Below are 22,341 nucleotides of genomic sequence, written 5' to 3' on the forward strand. Positions count from 1 at the left end.
CCTGCCTCTGACAATGCCGGCTCCAACCCCCTGGTGTGTGTCTGAGGCCTTGCCTGGGCAAGGCAGGATTTCACAAGTAGGTGTGAGTCCCCTTTGAAGAAAGGTGACTTCAAAGACTAAAATGGGTATAAGAAGGGCACCCAAATCTACAGACTTTAGAAACCCTTCTGGAACCAAGAGGAACCTCTGCCTGGAGAAGAGCTGATAGCTGAGGAAGAAGTGCTGCCCTGCCTGTGACTGTGCTTTGTGGAGCTTTCCTGCAGTGCTGCTTCTGCCAGAGTAAGAGGGCAAAGACTGGACTTTGTGTGCCTTCCATCTTGTGAAGAAATCTCCAAGGGCTTGAGTTAGAGCTTGCCTCCTGTTGTTTGAAGTCTCAGGGACAGCAAAGACTTCTCTCTGCAAGCACCTGGAGTCTCTGGAGAGACTCCTGCCCCGACAAGTGGTGCCCTATCCAGTCCCTGGGCCCTTGAAAGAAAAGCTGGTGGAATCCAAGGAAATCGACTTCGGACCGACGCCGCTGCTGAATCCGGTAACGCCGCCTGCACCTGACGCCGTGACCTTCGCTGGAACGCGACGCTCTTCGCAGGCCCGACGCCGCAGCAGCCCCGCTGAAGTCCGCGACTCCGTGGAAGTCACCGCACTACGTCGTGACCCACGTCGCTCGAAGTGCACGGATTCAACGTTTCGCACAGACGCCGCGATTCCCGACTTCTCGCATTAGCTTGTTTTCACTCTTCACCAAAGGTACTGTACTTGGGGGTCGACACGACTCCGTGTCCGGCACCGCTGGTGTCGGCTTGTTGGGAACGACTCCGTCACGACGCCGTGTTAACATCTCATCGAAGCATTTTTGTTTCTAAGTGCTATTTTTGAGTTTAATCTTTAAAAATTCATAACTTGACTTGTGTATGTCGGATTTTTGTCGTTTTGGTCTTGTTTTGTTTAGATAAATATTTCCTATTTTTCTAAACCGGTGTTGTGTCATTTTGTAGTGTTTTCATGAAGTTACTGTGTGTGTTGGTACAAATACTTTACACCTAGCGCTCTGAAGTTAAGCCTACTGCTCTGCCAAGCTACCAAGGGGGTAAACAGGGGTTAGCTGAGGGTGATTCTCTTTTACCCTGACTAGAGTGAGGGTCCTTGCTTGAACAGGGGGTAACCTGACTGTCAACCAAAGACCCCATTTCTAACAACTATGTTTATTATTGTTTTTTGGTAAAAGGGCGGGGCCACGGGGGTGACGAGCACTGAGGCTCAGAATGTATGTGTGTTTGGCTGGCCATCTCGGGCCGGCCAAACACATATGCGCAGTAGGCTCTCTCCAGCCCAGCAACACAGTTACCTGTTTTGAGCAGCATCAGGATTGGCTGCAGGGCAGGCTGGGAGCCTGTGCCTGCAGCGATGAGGCAGAGGAGACTGAGGAGCAGAGCGGCGCGCGGCGTTCAGGTAAGTGGGGGTTCTCAAAATTATTTTTAATATAGCCTTAGAACCCGCCGTAGTGGGCTCTACGGCTATTAAAGGCCTGCTCCTGCGTTAAAGGCCTGAGCCGAAGGCGAGGGCCTTTAACTAGGGAGAGGGCCTTTAATAGCCGGTAGAGCCCGCTACGGCGGGTTTTAAGGCTATTAGAACATTCTGCCATTAGAGGGCAGAATGTTCTCCTAAATAAAACAAAGGCTTCACGGAACGGGAGGGGATTAAAATCCCCTCAGGCTCCGTGAGGCTTTGTTCACAGCTGCTGCTGTGAACAAAGAAGATTGGAACGTTGGCGCTGCGCTTTTACCGGCCAGTAAAAGCCCGAAGCACTCCATTGTTTTCAATGGAGCTGCCAACGTTCCAATGTTCTAATTTAATTTTTATTCCCCCCTGCGCACCGCCCCGCCCCTTCTGCTTGCTGCGAGCTGCGACTGTCTAAGATGCAACTGATTTGAAATAAGTGACTGTCATCTGTTAGGAATCCTGTTGGACCGGTCTTTGGTTTAACAAGGGTTGTTTTTCAATATATATTTTATATGGAAATTTGTCACAGGTTTGCGTTCTTAAAATTGTAAAGTCTAATGGTGGCAATAAGGGTGTTTTTCTACGACAAATAATTGACACAAAGAAAACGGCAAAAATCATGATGTGTAAATGGTTAATGCGGTAAAAAGAAATAGTTTGTAGCTGAAATGGATAACATTTAAAAAAAAAAATGCTATACATCAGGTGCAATAGGCAACTGTATTCACTTTGCAAACGTTACCCGCCCTCCTTTCAGCTGTTAGTCCTGTGATATTAATATGCCTGTGTATAAACTGGGAAAGGAATTTTGTCTGCATAGATAATAAAAACCCTACAGTACAGAAATAATCTATCCTTTTTTTCATAGAAATGTTTTCTTTCACTCTTCATGCAAGTTCATATTTAAAACCACAGTCAACACTAAATAATTTTTCAAGAGTACGCAGCGGTTTGAAAAATCCCAGTCCTTTTGTATTTTTAAGGTATGAAGCCTCATCTGTAATGTACCTCCTAGTGAGATACTTTCATAACTGATACGCAACTACGAACACTGTTCTGCAGGGCTGTTTCTTAATGTAAGGCGCATCTAGACACCCATAGCTCAGGCATAGGGTGACGATTAGGGCAAAATCTAAAACATATCTGGAATGAGCAGATAAAAAGACGTCCATTCTCTACAGCTCGTTTTCTACCAAGTGCACTGCTGCATATTTATTTACACAAATGACGTCCATGTTCTTCTATGCCAGGCAAATTAATTCTTGGTTAATATTATTTTGAATAGAATCTGCTGAATGTACAATGTTTTTGTTGTGTAGCTAGGGACCCATTATGTATATTCATTGTGAGAAAAATGTCATAATGTCTATCGAACACTACCACAAAATGTGCAGCATAATTTGTCTGTAATTGTATCACATGAGGAACAATTTACCTTTTTGTTGTATAATTTGCCTTTTCTGATTAATATATTCAACCATGTCGCATAATTTGTCCCTCTTCTGCAATGTAATTGCCGTGGCCCATCCTAATGAATTTTACAATTTTCATAGAAACTCCATTCTAGTGTGTGGGTGGTCTAGTGTGCATTCGTGGTGACCTTGGTTTCACAAGCTGAGGTGTTCATTGGTGCTTTTCTGTCAACAGTGGGCCACCACCATTCTGGACATCGAGCGGTCTTTCCCTGTGTTCATACGAAAAGCGTTCCGGTCAGGAGAAATCGTCACCGTGGGGAAGAATTCAGATGGCACCCCGGACCGCAGATGGTGTTTCAGGTACAGTTGTAGAAAATTATCCTTTTTTGTGATGTCATTTGAAATGTAATTAAACGGGAAGCAGTGGAAGCCTTTTGTGTCAGAAAATGGGTTGTGTTCACTAAGGATGCCCCTTCAATTAACGCGCTCACAGACACAAAACTCTCTTCAGTTTTCATAGTTTCAAAATGCATTATAGTTGATTGGTTCCCAGGGCAGCAATGATAAGTGTTTAGAGGGCACAGCGGAACTGCATACTAATTTGCATATTAATGAAGTCACAAGTAATACAGGGGGCACAGCATGAAATACCAGATGGTATTTAGGCCTCCTAGTAAATATGAAAGACAGGCAGTGCCTACCAATTATGACAGTGTTTCGTGGAATATCTGTTATTGATTCATAATTAGGCCTCATTAGACCACATGCCTTTTTCTCTAATGCGGATCCGCTGAATTCCTTTTGTCATTTATATGCGTGGCTGAATAGTTGGCTGTCTGTGAATAGAATGTGTGTCAACACTACCGCTTAGTCTTAAGTACGCAGGTCATCTTATTACATGCAGTTCTTCCCGTGAATGTAATTTGCCAGACTGAAGAACAAATCTGTTGAAAACCTGTAGCCTCAAGAATTATCATCTGCTTTTGAGATGTCATCGTTTTGAAGACGATGGGCAATCTCAAGTGGAACAAAAGAAAGTGCCCCTCTCTTCCCAGGCTTAGTGTTCAACATTCTGAAAGCCTGTCAAAACCTTGCTGTGGTAAATTTCTTTTCATTGCTTGCAGTATCCAGAGGTAGGTGGAAAGAAGTTACCTGGACGACAGTCATGGTTTTCTTAAAGGGGCATGGCCTCCACTCTAACTCGCGTGACCATATTTACCTCAGTTGATAGTGTGGACACTGGGATAGGTGAGACAGTACTGTAGAATTTACAGGGATGCTCGAGGTGCTGCAGCTCTTATGTAAGTAATGAAACACCCCCACATGACACCTCATTCTTGAGCTTGATAGGGGTGCTAACATCAGGTTAACAAGCATAGGCAAAGCCATTAGGTTCCATCTATGGAAGAGCTAGTGGCTTTGCCAATGTGTTTTAGCCATGTTGTACACCAGTGTTGCTGCTGTTCAGCATGGCTAAAGGTTTGTGGCATAGAGGAGAGTGGCGAGTGGAGTGGCATAAAGTGGAGTGCTGTAGAGTGGCATAGAGCGGAGTGATGTAGAGTGCATAGAGTGTTGTAGAGTGGATTGTTGTCTATTGAACCTTATAGAAGTCTATTCCGGAGACTCCTAAAGACTTGGCTGTTCGAGCAGCGATAACCCCCCCTTTCCCCCCTAGCGCCTTGAGACCCGCACGGGTGAGTAGCGCGCTTTATAAATGTTAATGATTTGATTTGATTTGATTTGATTGGAGTAGAGTGTTGTGTAGTAGAGATTGAGAGGCGTAGAGTGGCATAGCATGGAGTTGAGTAAAGTTTCATCGAGTGGAGTGAAGTGTTGTGGAATGTAGTAAAGTGTCGTAGAGTGGAGCAAAGTGTCAGGGTGGAATGGAGTGCAATAGTAGGGAAGACAGACTTGAGGATGGAATGCCGTGTGGATAACGTGGGTGAACTTGAACTGCATTCTCTTGGTTCACGAAAGACAGTGAGAAAAAGGTTATTTCTGAGAAACACTCCCCCCCCCCCCCCCCAAAGTATCTGAAGAGCTGTGTTTTGAAGTTGCTGAAATACATAAAGTAGAGCCCGATGTGCACAAACGTTAAGATTCTTCCTGTAACCTATCCAGGAAGGCAGAACGGAAGGATACACTTCAAAGAGGGAAATTTTGGATTTCTATGGAGAGTATATTTTGCAGCCAATTACTGTCGCATTTTTAAAACACTGTACAGGGGATTAAGACAGAGAATGTTTACCCTGAGGTCGTCAGAGAGGTCTGAGTGGACCACATGTAAGGTTGTGATGAGCATAACATACCTGCCATTGCAAAAAACATGGGGGTGTCTTTTGAATTAGTAACATCAAATCAAATACACAAAAAGTAGGTAAATTTCTGAAAGTAGCCATTACTGATGTAGGCATGGACTGAGAGAACAAAAATGTTCAAACAGCGCGGTGCTGGATAAAAAGGTGCACACATTTTGAGTGTATTTATATAGAACCTGCATTTTTAGTTTGAAAAAAAAACTGTTCATTACAGACTCTGAGAAGCTAATAAACAGATATTTATCATTTTCATGTAGCAGTTCGGTTTTATCATCAGCCTTGCAAACAACCTGGTATCTGACCACTTGCAAAACTTCCTGTGACAGTCCTACTAGCACCCTGTTGAAATAAATGGTTTGTTGACAGCAAAGGTAAAGGAGATCATGTGTTCTGAATTAGTCTGAATCTCCATGCCAGGCTTTAGATAAAAGAAGTGTTCTGCTAAGTGCTGAAGACGACTTGTCACAAAAGGACACGTTTCTATCAGGGTTTTATTTTAATACGGGGAAGCCCACAGATAAATGGAGCCATTCACCGGATACATTATGAATCACAGAAAGATGTATTTATCCCCACAAACTAACCTGTCAGAAAGTCAGCCCCCATTTATGCATGGAACATAAAATGATCCCCTAGTGCAGCCTGGAGAAGGTGACTGTCCCTACACATATTACAGGAGCAGGTGTCAAGCTCCAAGGTCATTGTGTAGAAGATGTTAGTTTTGTCTCCTGCTGATGTCTTTCCTGTCATACATATCTAGGTGGGCAGGTGGCAAAAGGCATAGTAAAATCATCTCTCCAGCAACCTACAAAACCCTACAGACCTGATATATATATATTTTGTTAAGAGAATCATGTCATGTCCTCCCAAGCAACCAGTGGAAAGTGTCAGCTCTTTAAGCTTTGTTATGAAATTAAAAAGGCACCCTGTTTCACCACATCAGCCTGTACAAGGTCCTAGTCACTGCACACAAATACTTTAAAGATGGGAGGGCAATAGTCTCCAAGACAACCCTGGGTACACTGGTTTCACAGGGATGGAAAGACACTGTCTCTCAAGAGCACAAAATATGTTGTTACGTTGAAGTGGCAGGTCGATGGCCACCTCTGTAAACAGAGCACAAGGGGAGATATGAGGGATGAGCTGACTAACTACACTTTCTCACAGGGCACACTGAGTGAGGCAGGGGCATCCATGCAGAAGCGCTGCACAGTGTAAGTTCATACACTACTAAAAGGTGTGTTACTTGGGAAGGGCACTGAAACAACAATGTAAGGACTGTATATGGGTAAGATGTCGGAATCACATCTCGGACAGGCTAAGTAGGGCAAGAGAAAATTCTCTGTGTAAGCATGCTATAGAAGTTAAATCCAAGGGCATTCTATAGTGATCTTGGATGAAGACAAATCTCACCTGGCTTGCCAAATACACCTAAGCTGGAACATTATATGAGCGGATGCCCCAGAGTAGGTGTAGTGTAGAGAGGCTGGAAGAAAGAAGCAGTCCACAGAGATGTTAAAGTGACTAGTGAACAGACAGAAAATACCCACTGAAGTGGGAGAGATACCATAGAACAGCATGATGGGCTAGAGAGCATCACTATTCACACAAAAAGAGGGGGTGAAGGCAGCTACACATCTCTTGGTAAGCTAAAGAGAGGAAAAGGCAGAATACCTCTGCAGACACATTCCAGGGAGTATACTCAGTTGTGCACTGCAGAGAAAACATTCCTGCAGGTGCCCTATAGTGAGCTTGGAAGCAAACACACACCTCCAGGCGATCTGAAGAAGATTGGCAGGAGAAGGGCTAGCTCCACAGGTTTCTGCATGATATCGGTGTGCTATAGGTGAAATGGGGGACTAGAGGCACATGCCGGGGAAAAAGGATGGATGTCAGCCCCCTCGAAACATTACAGAAATGGGTGGACAAACACATACCATCTCATGCAAGCTACAGGAGAGATTAGAGAGCAAGGCACCCCAGAATGTGTGCCATATGGGAACTGCGCAGCAGCTGGTGCACTGGATAAAGTTGTCGGTTAGATGGACAATTGTGTGACTCCATGGAAGGGCTGGTACTAGAATAATTTCAGTAAGCACACTTGAGATTAGCTGAAGGGAATACTTTCCCACATGTGCACACACTAGAGTGGTAGGAGGACTAAGCCAGTGCCACCAGTAAATTGTAGAGAAGCAAGAAGAGTGAGCCTCTATTTCTTTCACACAACAGCATGGCTGAAGGAAAAACGCACTAGGAGGCATTGGGCACCACCTGCAGACAAGCTATAGAGGAATAGGAATGCAGGATCACTTCTGCATGGCCTGGTGATCGCAGAGAGCTGCCGCAGGAGTCATTACTCACTTGCTTGACCAAAAACTGCCGGCTGTGGCTCGCATTGTTCTGCAGCAGCAGGAAGGCCTTGGTGAGGTGGCGGGCTGCCATGTTGAAGGGTGGAGGAAAGAGGATAATCAGCCTGATAGATGGGGCCACCCACGGGTGCTTATACCATTACAGTGGAAGGGCTGAGGGCCGGTAACCCAGACCTGCCTCCTACAGGGACTGGTTAAGGCCACAGTGCATGCCACAGAAACCAGCTCTGCAGAGACACAGAGCCAGAGGTTCAGTGAGCTGTCAGGCATAGTGTAAAAGTTAAATCCAAAAGGAAATGGTTCAAGTGGATTCTTGATTAGAAATATCCCATCCACAAAAGTACATCAATAAGGTTTCTCCTCCTCCAACAGCTTTCTGTCTCTCTTCAAGCACCGCCTGAGGAATAAGAATCCTCTTACATTCTACAGCTCCTATGATGTAATACATTCCAGATACCACACACCTTCCCCCCAAAACATATGATTGAAAATACAGAACAAGCAGAACTGTAAACTTCACTACAAAAAAATAAAAAAAAATAATGAGAACACACAAACATTAAAGTTCATTAAATTTTCTTCTTTGAAATCACAACACGATTGAGATTTCATATCCTCCCATCATTAATGTTGACTGCTTTCCTGAAAAGTTTGATGACTACAAAAGGACCCAAGAATTTACTTCCACTTTTACATAGTGTGTTTTTTTTAAATTAAAACGTCATCACCAACATTCACACTGGCAGTACAAGCACTCTTCTTCTTGTCGAAATACTCTTTCCTTTTTCTTATACATTTCTTTTCACACTCACTTTCATATCCTCCCTTGTCGGACCAGGAAACAGTGCTATTTTTATTCCATGACACCCAACCCGGAACTAACAGTGTTCCCCTTCCTACCTCTGAATGATTCAAAAGGGACTGCACCCGTAGTAGAATGTGGCGTGAATCTGTATGCAAGGAGGAATTTTTTCAAACCTTCTTTCCAATTCCTGCCAGCTGCCACCTCCAGTTGCACACATTCCTTTACACACTTATTGAATCTTTCCACAGTCCCATTTCCTTCAGGGTGATACAGGGAACACAATCTATGCTTAATCCCTCTACGCTTAAGATATTCTTCCATCTCATTAGATACAAATTGCGGGCCATTATCAGTCAAAATTTAATTTGGTAACCCCTCTCGGCTGAAAATCTCATCTAACAATCCAATTACTCTCCCTGTTTCAATACTGCGGACAATCCCTATTTCAGCCCACCTGGAGAATTGATCCACCAAGACCAAAATGTAACTAGCCCCACCCTTCGCATGAATAGGTCCCACAATGTCCATCCAAACTACATCCCACGGTTTGCTAGCCAAATCTCTGACACACATAGATGGAACTCTAGTTTTGTATATTTTGTCACTGTTGCAGCAATCAGGACATCTCCTGACTGCCCTTTCAATCATCAAATCCATGCCTGGCCACCAATAGTTAAGGCGGATTCTGGCCTTTGTCTTACTCATGCCTTGGTGTCCTGAGTGTCCCAGCTCAATAATTCTGTCCGTCAGTGCACTCGTAACAACTAATCTTAATCTACGGAATAACAAGCCTTCTGCCGCAGACAACTCATCTTTCACACTCCAAAAACCTTTCAATGCTTCATCACACTTCACATCTGAATGCCAATGACTCCTGAGCGATTTGCAGACACGTTGTAACACAGAATCTTCAGCTACAGCTCTTACCCATTCATCTTGTTCATTTATCCCTTCCGTAACACTGCACACACTAAATTCATACTCATGATTTATCCCTAAACCTCCTTCAGATTCAGAAGTAAGTCTCGATAAACAATCAGCAGTTTTGTTACACGCCCCTGGTACATAAAACATATTAAAATTATAATCTTGAAGGTTACCAATCCATCTGCTGATCCTACTAGAAATCAAATCAAGTCCCTTCTTCATAAAAACTTCAACAAGAGGCTTATGATCAATGTAAACATGGAATTCCCTTCCCCACACAAAATTCCTGAATTTGTTGATTGCCCAAAATATACTCAAAGCTTCTCTCTCAATAGTAGAATAGTTGATCTCTGCTCCTCATAACGTCCTTGAATTGTACACCACTGGTTTAAGTATATCACCACCATCAGATTTCTGTAACAAAACTGCTCCCAGACCTTTAGCATCCGTCATGATCACACACATTTTTCCGGGATCAAACAAATTCAAGCTTTCCACAGTGGACAATTCTCTTTTAATGCTCTCAAATTCTTTTTACACTCTCCGTCCCACAAAAATCCAACGCCTTTCTTAAGCAACTTCCTCATATGCTCCGTCTTGGAGGCTAAGTTAGGTAAAAACGTAGCGTGGAATTCCACCATTCCTAGAAAAGACAATAGTTCCTCTTTCTTTTCTGGATGACGCAAACTTAAAATGTTACTAACAAGATCACTCTTTGGAAACAAACCCCTAGCAGTGATTTTATGACAGAGATACTCAATTTCTGTCTTACTGAAGGAACATTTCTTCAACTGAAGCGTCAAACCATGATCTCTCATAATAGTTAGTACCTTCACTCTCATCTCATGCTCCTTCTCTGTCTGTCCATAAATCAAAATGTCATCCTGGAAGTACTTTATTCCAGGTTCAGAACCAAATAAATTGTACATTATACGCTGGAATACAGCAGCAGCTGACACCAAACCGAAACGCATTCTAACGTATCTAAAAGTGCCAAACGGCGTAATAAAAGTAGTATAATCTCTCGACTCAACATGCAAAACGACCTGATGGTATGCAGAGGCTAAATCTAACGTGCTGAAAAACTTTGCCCCATGTAACAAAGATACCATTTCAGTTATGTTTTGTAACGGAAACTGGTCACTAATAACACACTTGTTGAAATTCCTCAAATCAACACACAACCTGATTTCTCCAGAAGATTTACGTGCAATGACAATTGGAGAAACCCATTCAGAGCACTCTACTGGTTCAATTATGCCTTCTTTGCATAACCTCTGTATCTCCTTCTCAACATCGTCCTTCATTGATATAGGAATAAGTCGTACCTTGGACACCACTGGCACAGACCCTTCCTTAATCTTAATGCAATGCACATATTTCGTCAAACACCCCAACTTGTCACTAAACACATCTTTGAATTCATCAACAAAATCAGGCAAGGACACAACATTCCCATTCTCAATTTTTCCAGAGACCTCACATATATCACGCAACATTTGGACATACTCACTCTTAATCATGACAGGTGTAGGCGCATTTGGATCCAAAATAACATTCAGTTCTTTTTGGTGTGGCCAACTCAAAACACTGTCACCCTTTACAGGCACATACATTTTACCAAAAGTTATATTAGTCTTGAAAGTAATCTCAAATTTGAAATAACCCCTCAAATCTATTACTTGTCCACCATATGCTCCAGGAATCACATCTGGATCTTTCAATTCAACACTCTGACTTAAATGTTTGTCAGATAAGTCATTGGACAATAATGTTAACCATGCACCTGAGTCAAACAACACTTCACTTTCAATACCCAAAATAGTGTCAAAATCCTTTGGATGTTTTTTCTTCTTATCTTGTGTACAAACAGTTAAAATACAATCTTCCACAACTTTCACAGAAGGAGAATTTTTGCTTGACTTGCAACACTTTGCAAAATGCCCCCTTTTGTTGCATATCTTACAAGTCACATTAATAGCTGGACACTTTTTGTAAGAAGCATAATGTCCAATATTGCCACAACGGAAACATTTAGTGTCTTTGAATCTAGACCATTGCGCTTGATTAACTTTACCATCTTCTTTATCTCCATCACCTTCTTTGCATACATTTTGTTGTTCCTTTTTCTGAATGATCTTGTTAATAGCAGGACTCTTGTTCTTCTCTAACTCTTCCACGCAAGCTAGAGTGTGTTCCACACCCTTAGCTAGAATTACAACTTCCTGCAGGGAAGGATCATCTTTACTCCATAGTTCCTGTCTTATCTTATCACTGGAGCATTTCAACATTTACTGATCTCTTATGCGTTCATCAATGGTTGCTCCAAACTTGCATGTTGCTGCTAATTTCCTTAAGGCAGTAATATATTCCTCAATAGTTTCACCAGGTTTTCGCTCTCTCATTCCAAAATGATAACGCTCCAAAATCATGCTAATTTTTGGTAAATAATGTAAATCTAATTTCTTCAGGCAAGTTTCAAACTCATTTAAGTCAGCTTCTTCATCTTCAGGCTTTGGTAAGGATTCAAAAACTTCTTGCCCTTCACTACACAAACAGTGCATGAGTAAAGACGTCTTCCTTTCATTGGATAAATGTGTGCCACAAACTCTAGAATAATGCAAGAAAGATTTTTTCCATTTGGACCAAGTTATGGGTGCTTCTCCTGGCATGGTTAAAAAGAAAGGAGGAGGAGGTATATTTTGCATTGTTTAGATAAAAGTAAGTAATCCAAAAGAAATATATATATTTTTTTTTTTTCTTCAATGTAAATATTTTTCTCCTTTTAAGGTTTAATTAAACCCATCAATCGTTATAGCCAAATTCCATCGTTATGTGCACACACGGAGAGGTTGTTTTTTAAAGGAAGTTCCGTCTTTTTTTTTTTCTTGTACACGCGTACGCGTGTACTTTCTGGTTGTGTAGACGCTGCGGTAGGAAAGCAGCCGATTAAATCAAGAACAGAAAGCGGTTTCAACTTACAAGATACCGTTTCCGCATAAGAAATCTAAAAGGTGAGAAAGATTTATTTTCCGTCTTTTCTGGTGTCGGCAACGCGGAGGAGTCTTACACGTGCACAATTGGAAGAATGCTGGCACGAGAGAGAAGAATGCCGGCTCGAGAGCAGCGCGATTTGAAATATCTTATTTAACGATCACTTGGCGCTTGATCGCTTGTAGTATTTTTAAGTAAACACTATGAATACAGTGCTTACCCAGATTAAGTGTACATTATTAAAGCTGTTTAAATTCAGATGCTGAGTAGGATGTTGATGAAAGTCTTCAATGAGCCAAACACGGTTAAAGTCTTTGACGTGTTAGGATATTTCTTACGCCAATCGCTCGTCGCCAGTGTAAAAGTTCAATCCAAAAGGAAATGGTTCAAGTGGATTCTTTATTAGAAATATCCCATCCACAAAAGTACATCCATAAGGTCTCTCCTCCTCCAACAGCTTTCTGTCTCTCTCCAAGCACCGCCTGAGGAATAAGAATCCTCTTACATTCTACAGCTCCTATGATGTAATACATTCCAGCTACCACACGTAGGGACATAGAAGAAGGACTAGGTATTTCACCGCCGGCCCTGGACAGAGAGCTGGGCGGCCATCTTCTAATGATGATTTCCGGTAGATAACCGTCAGAGGTCTTTAGTGTCTGCTTAAATATTCTGCAGTTAGCAAGATTTCTATTAGTTAACGGTCAAGAGCGCACCTTAAAGGTAAATAAATTTGAATTTGCTTGAGAAAATTGCACTGTACTGCTGGCAGGGGCAACTGACTTTGAAGCTGGGCAATAGAGTTTTAGTTTCAGTGGGAGGCTCAAGATCCTATGATTCTGGGCAAATCACTAACTCACTCTGTGCCTAAAAAAATGAATGTGTCCAAATGAATGCAACTGGTACTCATGTTAAGTGCTCAATACCTTTGGGTTGAACGTGTGCTCTTTACAAGCAACACCCTACGATGGTTGAAAAGGACGGGGCAAGTAGCTACAGGGGCACGGGAGTGAGCAAGCAACATTGAGAGGAAGGTGATTGGGGGATGGGAGAAGCAAGAATGCGGAGTGAGGAGGTAGTGCAATCTAAATTCCTACATAGGCTTTGGATGGAGCATCAGGAAGAGAGAGTGGGAGGGGACAAGAAAAAGTACATCCCAGGAGCAGTGGATGGGCATAGATTAAGTTGAATCAATCTATGCTTGGTCGCTGCTCCTGTGGTACGGTTCCTATGTTTTTTTAGTCTAGGGTGGCAGCCCCACCGAATGTGGACAACTGACTCTGTCCCACACCATCTGTAAGCTGTCGGCCTTACTTCCGGCTAGCTCGCAGTGACTCACCAAACCCTAGAAGGTGAAGGTGATTTCTGGCAACCTAAACATAACACTCTAACTTCTCAGGGAAGTCATGGTGAATAGATCATACCCCTTTCTCTCAGGTACACAGAGACTCACACTTGCCAAGGCAAATGAGGAAATGTGAAATAAGTTTCAATATATTTATTGAAGCAATTGCATCTGATTATAAAAAGCAAGGGCTGCAATAACTAGGAAGATGAAACATAATACAGTGATCATTGTTACCATCAGAGTGAAGAAGATAAACACCCCCACCATCTTGGTATGATTTAAAGCCTAGTGATTCCTATCTACATCCTAATGTCTAAAACCTGTGAGCATAGAGGTGGTAACCCTTCTTCCCATCCCGGTCAATGGGACGGACTCCGACCCCATACCTGAAATGCGGGCAAGGGTCTGCCTATTGTCTGCTGGCAATCCTCCCGGTTGGCTGAAGAGTCAGTGCCAGGATGAGGGAATCTGTCAGTGAAATGGTGTACATTACAGGACGGCCATGACTGGAATGCCCTCTGCTCTCTTGAGCCTACGTCGTTTTTATATAGCAAATCTTATAATGTTCTAAGAATAGGCCTGATGTGATAATATGCCTAGAAAATGGGGGCTGGCTCCCGAACTCCTGGAGCGGTAATACTAGTTAGAATATCATGTACCGAACATGAAAGCCTTGAGCAGGGCGCAAAGTGAAATGCTTGCGAAGGGCTGACAAAATATGCAAGACGAGCAACTGTGTCTTCTCAGAAAAGGCAGCTTATTAAAATAAACACAATGAGCTAAAAGGTAGCTGTGCAAAAAACTATGAAGTGAATAAAACATGTCTGTATGTTCAAAGGCATAGACTACCGGCCGAAAGCTAGAACAAGGGTGTCCAACCCAGGTACAAAGGGAAACCCACAACACCTTTCTCATTGTCAGTACAGGAGTGTAGGATCCAGGACCTAAAATAAATTTTAATAAAGGCCAACTACCTAAAAGCAAACTAAAAACATATACCTAAAAGAGATAAAATGTCGAAGTTGACAAGCAGATCAGGCCAAAGCACAAGGCAGAATTAAAACTAGTCAATTGAAAAGATGCCAATTTAAAAATCATTGGGATCCCGCAGGAGGTCACCAAGCACATCCGTAGAGATGGAATCCAAGATAGACCCCACTTTGGCAGACGATAAAACCACCAGCTTGTCAGTCAAAAGGTGGAAGGAGCACACATGATCCATTGTCTCAGCCATAGTCCCAGCCAACGGGGCCGTGGTCCATACCGTGCCAGATGTTGAGACACCAAGAGCCAATAGATCCACAAAAGGTGGCTCATAGAAGGTGTCGTGTAGCAAAGGCAATCTCATTGGTCAGGTCCAGCAATGAACCCTCATCGTCAACATCATCAGATTTATGTCCACAGAAAGTATGTCGCAACAAGACACACTTACAGTGCACATTCGAAAGAGCACCATTAGCAACAGAAACGGGCTGCACACAGTTTAGAACTGGTTGAAATGATAATGACAAATTCTTGTCAAGTTCCTCCAGTAGTGATGCTCCAATATACTGCACCATGCGTTCATGACACAGATGGGCTCGTGGAAGCTCCATCACTTCTATTAGTTGAGATGGGGCAGCCATTGGGAATCAAAAATTGCAACAGCAGGATACCACCAGTTAATGCCAAACCTATTGTCAATCCTCAGAAAACATTTGAAGTGAGTGGATGGTTGCAGGTATAACTCCAATCACAATCTGGAAAGTGCTGACAAATTCAGACACTACAGCCCTAGTAAAGTGTACAACCCCAGCGGTGTTAAATGCATTGAAGATACGACTGACTAATTCACCAAAATGTTTTGGAAAGTTGGTATTTAAAAGGGATTTTATCTCTGAGGATGACCTGGCCACCTGCAGGTCTTAGGTCTTGTGGGCAGATCTGAGGGCCATGTGTTTTTTAAATAAGTGCTTTCAGTTTGCTAAGCTTCTCATAATTAACATTATAAGTAGCAGTGTGTGCCCACAAATCAGCTATTTTATCTATGTATACGGAAAGCACATTTCCACAGCAAGTCACTACTTAAGAACCAAAATAACATAAATGACACCTGCTCTCATCCCACAACAGCCTTGATCACTCAGCATCAAGTAATGTCCATTCAAAAGTAACTAGAACACTGAGTGATTCAAAGAGAGGGAAATACCCTTCAATAAGCAAGCTAAATTTACTACAGATGTGTTACATGCGCTGTGCAAGGCCACCTGTTTACAAATCCTAGAATGTCTTACAGATGTTTGACAGTCAATTCTGCTAGGAAAGACCTCCTTGTCGCCGTTCAGGCATTTGAAATCAAAGGATAACTACCACACCTCATGGATGTAACTATCCCCTAAGTGCTCAACAGGAAAATGTTTCAAACACAAAGTGAATTGAAACGTTGATATTGGCAGTGAGACCACTCCATGTATTAACTACACTGATAATGGTGTTTCAGCTACAGTAAAGGACAGCTTTTCTAATTTCTCAGTATTAAGCATGATGTATCTAGCTTCCATCATAGCCATTATCTGTTGTTTATGTGTGAGGTTAAACACAGCAAATAAGTCTTTAGAGTTAACGTGCTTCCAAGGCATGCGGCCACTTTTCAGAACTTGTAAAGCCCAACTCCACTGCATAGTTAAACTAAGCTGACTTTGTCCATGGGCTAAAAATGACATATAGTTTTGAATAATGTCAATTGCACAAGACACAATGTTGTTTAATGTGTAAATGCAAGTAAACAATGTGTTCATACCATTAGCGACAACAGCTAGGGCTTTCTCTAAATTTTCCTTATCTAACTGCCTTAAATGTGCAGCAGCTTCCATCTACGAAAGCTTCCAAATTTCATTATTTTTTGCATATAAGCAGTGTTGCGAGTGTGGTTTTTGGGACTTAACAAGAAATCTTGTAAGTTGATATCCTCAGGAAGGATAGAAATGTGTTTTTTACAGCTGTTAATGTAGGAGATTGTAATCATTGCTGACAAAGTTTACCCACGCTGTTTGTGGTGACCATACCCGAGTGCTGCGTGATGACATAACCAGGGCCTGGTCTGCTTACTCTAAAACTCTGTGTAGAGTTGATAAAATGTGACAACCATTTGTGTCCACTAGCCACAATACCCACCTGTTGGGACCTGAAATTGATTAATTAAAGGTACTGTTCTGAAACCAACCAATGATCTGTTCTTCAGTGACATGCAGATTCTCAAATCTAACCACAGAGGGAATACTGGGCATATTATTATTTTTTTTACTTTTGCTTACTCTAGGCAAGTTGTTTGCTGTGCAGTACCATTCAGAAAAATCATTTGCAACAGAATTAAAAATGCTCTAAATAAGGCCTCTGTGCCTTCTATTTGCAAATCTTTCAATCCCCAAACACTTCAAATCAATCAGTTTCCTCCAATATTCATAACCTTCTATGGCCAACTAGGAAACAAAGGACTGTGAATAAGTTAATTTAGTGTTGGTTAACAATATCTTCCTTGCTTTCAAATTTGGTAATTTGAAATATTAGGACTTAGCATTTTTAACATCATGCTCAGAAAAATAATCAAACTTTTCTACATGTTTTAGAACTCCCCACTTGTGGAGTAGGATGATGTTCCCACTGTGTATCATTAAAAACTATTCTTGGAGTATTAGCTCGATGGGAGGAAAAAAAGATGGTGTCTGTAATAATAACAGGACATTTCCCCATAATTTGCGGTATTCATATATACATCTTCACTTTCAAACATTATGTAATATTCAAGCTCATAAATCATAGAATCAACTATTTTCACATCCCAGTTATCAGAAACAACCCCAGGTGTATTAATACAATCCATTGATATTTTAAATACATATGGAATTTGAATAATTGCTGTAGAACCAGAAATATCAAACAGTACCAAACCATCCCATCAGGACCTGGAACAGCTGAAATGTTCACAATGGCAAGTCTCTTTGCACTGCATGTGAGGATAACTAAGGCTTTTAAACCTTAGCCAGGAAAACAGGATGACACACAACAAACAGATGACCTACAAGGAATGTCATGAAATACTTTGAAACAGGAAAACAACAAAATATCAGAACCCTTAGAGCGAGTCATGATAATGCTTGCTGCCCTAAGTTAAAATGAAACATGAACAAAATACAAGGATTTGGGGACGTGACCAGACATCATGGCTGCTTGGATGCGATCCAGAGAGGCTCCACAGCATTCCCCAAAACAGAAATAGTGTTGGGTGCTTGGGCCCCATAACTATGACCTATTTTCACCACGGGGATATGAAATAGTGGCCAGCCCACCTGGACAGTCACCTAGATCCAGCACCAGCTGTGGAGGACTGATACAGCACCAGCAGCCTCCATCACGACAACAGCCAGTGGGAGACTTACAGGCCATGCCCGCAACGCCTCACCGGACGGTGAAGTGGAGGACAACAGTAAGCACATTCTCCCCGGAGATAGGGGACCCTGCAACAGTGATTTTAATTACAACGCTATCTAATGCAGCGCAATCCCCGCCTACCCGACAGGTGCCTTTGGAACCTTGCCTGGGGCCCCACTCAGTACCTCTGGCCATGATCCACTCACCTTCGCCTGCCTGCTATCAGCTCCCTGCTCCATGATGCAGCACCTACTGAACTGTTGGGATGAACCGAGCTAGGCGGATACGCACGCTGATTCCGGTGCTTGGGTCCAGCTCCCCTGTCTGACTTTAAGATGGTGCATGAGGTCCTAAATGCAGCAGGCTTTTACCACTGTTCATGTCTCGCAGCTTGGAGCGACCTTCTAGCTCTTTGGTAATAAGAATTACTGGTGGGAGAGTGAGCAGAATAAAAGCCAAATAATTCCACCAAGTGTATATGCTTTCCCCTACTAAATGTTTAGCACGCTTTATGTAGTGCGCTTCCTTCTTCAGCTTCCCCCCAAAGGATGGATTGAAGAGGTGTCATATTTCACAACATGAGACTCCAACAGTATGGAGAGCTTGGAAGCCACATATAGCCCACTAGTCCACTGCCAATTGCAATAGTTGTGAAGAGTACTCCTATGGCCTAAGCTTGTTCCAATGATCCTTTTACAAGGGCTGACCACGTCTACACAGCCTATTGAAGGACCTTAGTCCCCTGCCAGGGAAGCCTCCATAAGCCCAGTAGCCACTGCTAGTGAATTTATCAAGAGGGTACAACTTGGCGAAAGAAATACCCACTGAGCCACCGCTTGGTCTCACCAAACCACTTGTGCCCCCTGAGTGGGCTTCATGGCATCCCAGTGCTGAGGTCCCCTGCTGCATGGCCTTGTTCATTTATTACATGCCACTGAAAAAAAATCACAGACAGACAGGGTGTTGAGATACTTTCAACCAGCTGAAGGACATTAAGACCCACGGGAGATCGTTACTGCAGAAAGAGGCATGGCCTCTTTGGAAGACATACTGTGCTCTCTAGAAGAGACAAGGAACTACGTGAAGAACTTAAAACAGATCCAATGCCTCCCTGGAAACGCTACAGTCTGATCTTAACTCCAAACTTCTAACGTTACAACAGGATGTAGACTCCAGTTGGCACTTGAACTTTAGACCTGGAAACCAAATGCCAAACCCTTGAGCAAAAGGTGACTAAATTGAATATTTCATCTGCCCACCTTAGAACCACAACGCTTAAATGTGAGCATTTGGAGAATCCCTCTTGACACAATAACATTCTTCTGCAGAATCTAGAAGGGAGAGCGGTGGGTCCTGATTTAGAGGCATTTATAGTTGTCTTGTTTTCAGAACTCTTGGGAGACAACAGTCGCGAGGTTAAGATAGACCGAGTACATTGAGTTGGCCCATCAGCACCTGGGGAAGAAAGATGGCCTAGAGACATACTGGTGAAACTATACCCCTGCAAGGTTAAATAAGTGATCCTGCAGGCTTTGAGCCAGATGGAGAAAGTGACCTTCCAGGGGCGACATGCTCAGCCTTCCAAGACATAGCCCCAGCTGCTCCGGCCCAACTTTTACACTTCAGACCTGTGCCAGACAAACTACGCTAAGAGCTAATTAAATATAGGTGGGCATGCCCTTTTGGTCTAGCCTTCGACTATCAAAATAAGTCACACCACTTCACAGATCTGGAGGAAGCAGCGAATTTGCTTGGGGTAACAATCGCCACGTGGCATAGCCATAAACTCATGTGCAACCTTTCACAAGCTGTACGTTAAATGCAGATAAAGGCAATGACTATCACAACGACGACAAAGTCGACTGGGGAAAAAGAAACTCTCTTGGTTAAGACTCTGGTTCATTCCTTCATGTCCAGAAAACAATCCTCACCCATGCAGCTTTTAGCTTCTTTGCAAACTAAGCTATGAATAGCTCCTTGCTCCATAGGCCGATAGATAGGGTTGGACAACACTATTTCTTATCTGTTAGCTATTCTGGGCTCGATTGATACAATGGGACATCAGCCAAGCATTCCCCGGCCCCTACAAAACAACGGTGTTGCTCTCCTTTTTCATATGTCCCTTAAACTTTAGTCTAAAGACAGTAAGGCCGACAAGGAGAGTAGGATAATAATGCTCAAGGGGGAAATCCTGACAGACTGTGTATGGTTGCATGAATTTATGTCCCCAACACCACACAGGCCACCTTTCTTCACTCATTTCTCACCCTCCTAGGTGGTTTTGCAGAAGGAGATGTCATCCTCATGGGAGACTTTAACCCCATCTGGGACTCTATATTAGATAGCACTCCTCCACACTGCTCAACCATGGGAGTCTTCCCTAATTCCTTAAAACAAGCGATATGCACAATAGGCTTGATAGACACCTGGAGGACAGTGCACACCACTGCTAGAGACTAGTTTTTCTCCCATTCCAACTGCTTTTATTCCAGACTAGACTTCATTTTTCTCAGTCAAGCCTTAGAACATTCCATTCTGACCCACCTTCCACCCAGTTGTCATCTCAGACCATGCTCCTGTGAGCTTACACTAGATTGGGTACCATCCACACCCAAATTTCGTAGGTGGTTCTTCCCTGGATCTCTTGCTAGGGATCGTCTCTTTCAAGACAAAATATGTACTACCATTAAAGAATTTTTCCAGCTAAATAACCTTCAAACTACCAACTTAGCTAAATACATGGGGCACCTTTAAGGTAGTTAAAAGGGGGAAATGTATTTCCCTATTGGCCACACTTACTAAACTGAAATCCTACAGTAGATTAACCCTTGAGGCGGCCCTCCAAAAGGCAGAGAATACTCATAAAATTACTCTCTCATTGTTACAGCATATGAAGGTTACAGACCTAGGAGGGAACACAATATACTCCAGTAGAGCCGAATATACACTACTATGACTTAAACACAAGACATACAGCCGTGGACATAAAGTAGGCACACTTCCAGCCTGATTACTGAGAATCCGACATGAGAGGGAATATATAGTGTACATAAGCAAAGAAATTGGAGACATTGCCCCAATGAAGGGGATAAAGCAAAAGCCTTTCATGACTTTTACAAGACCTTATACACAGCTGAGACACCCAGGATAGGGCCACAACAAGAATATCTAAGGAAAGTTGACCTACCTCAAGTAGCAGAAGACCAAAATGAGGAACTGGGCAGTTAAATTAGAGATGAAGAGGTTCAGTTGGCTATAATGTCACTGAAGCTGCACAAATCACTGGGACCCAGCGGGTTTACAGCCCAATTCTGTGAAATCTTTAGTTCTGACCTCGTACACACCTCACACGCCTCTTTCATTGCATAACGTCAGCTTGCGCTATCACACTTTCTATGGGCGAGGCACTGATCACGGTCATTGCAAGACCAGGGAAAGACCCCAATTATTGTGCTTCTTATAGTACAATTGCTCCACTCAATCTGGATTCAAAACTGTACACCAAAATTCTTGCCACAAGGCTAGAAAGCATTATGCCTAACCTGATCCACCCAGATCAATCGAGCTTTATCAAAGGGAGACAAACCCACGACAATTTGAGAAGGGTAGTTCATCTGATCAAAAAGGTAACCAAAAAAACAACTCCCGGCAATCCTGTTAGTGTTACATGCAGAAAAAGGCTCTTGAACGGGTGGACTGGCCCTTTTTTTTCTATAGCCTTTATAAATTTCGCTTTACCAAAAACTTCATTGCCATGGTTCAAGCAAACTATGTGCGGCCTCGCTCATGAATATTGGTTAATGTGGTGGGCTCCAACTTCTTTGAACTAGGGCGGGGTACACGGCTGGACTCTCCCCTTTCACCTCTTTTATTTGCCTTAAGTATAGATCCCCTCACAGCTAGAATACGGGCTAAACAAGAGATTCAGGGTATCCCCTTTGGCCAATGGTGAGCATAAAATGTCTCTTTTGCAGAGGACGTACCGATATCCCTTAACTCACCTACATTCTCCCTAGTGACCTTACAAAAGGACTAAACTTGATATGAAGAGGTAGCAGGCTACCATATAAACCTTCATAAATCCTTCCTCCTAAACTTGACTTTAAACACTTTCGAAATAGAGACACTAGCAAACTCTACTCCCTTTCAATGGACAAAGAGATCATTTACTTAGGCATTAAAATGACACCTAAAGTGTCTTGATCTATATCATGCTAACTTTCCCCCACTTCTGCACCAATTGAAATCAGATCTTAAATGG

The 22,341-nt window shown here is 42.8% G+C and overlaps 1 protein-coding gene across 3 annotated transcripts in view; it reads left to right on the forward strand.

The window, feature by feature from the left end:
- The window catches only part of TRPV4 (transient receptor potential cation channel subfamily V member 4), a 467,135-nt gene that overhangs the window by 428,734 nt on the left and 16,060 nt on the right, over window positions 1–22,341 (forward strand). For all 3 annotated transcript variants that reach the window (XM_069214733.1, XM_069214732.1, XM_069214731.1), the window contains exon 14: window positions 3,145–3,272. In XM_069214733.1, the coding sequence (XP_069070834.1) occupies window positions 3,145–3,272 (128 nt within the window). The remainder of the gene's footprint in view (window positions 1–3,144; window positions 3,273–22,341) is intronic.

Source organism: Pleurodeles waltl, chromosome 11, assembly GCF_031143425.1.
Source record: "Pleurodeles waltl isolate 20211129_DDA chromosome 11, aPleWal1.hap1.20221129, whole genome shotgun sequence".
NCBI classification, from domain to species: domain Eukaryota; kingdom Metazoa; phylum Chordata; class Amphibia; order Caudata; family Salamandridae; genus Pleurodeles; species Pleurodeles waltl.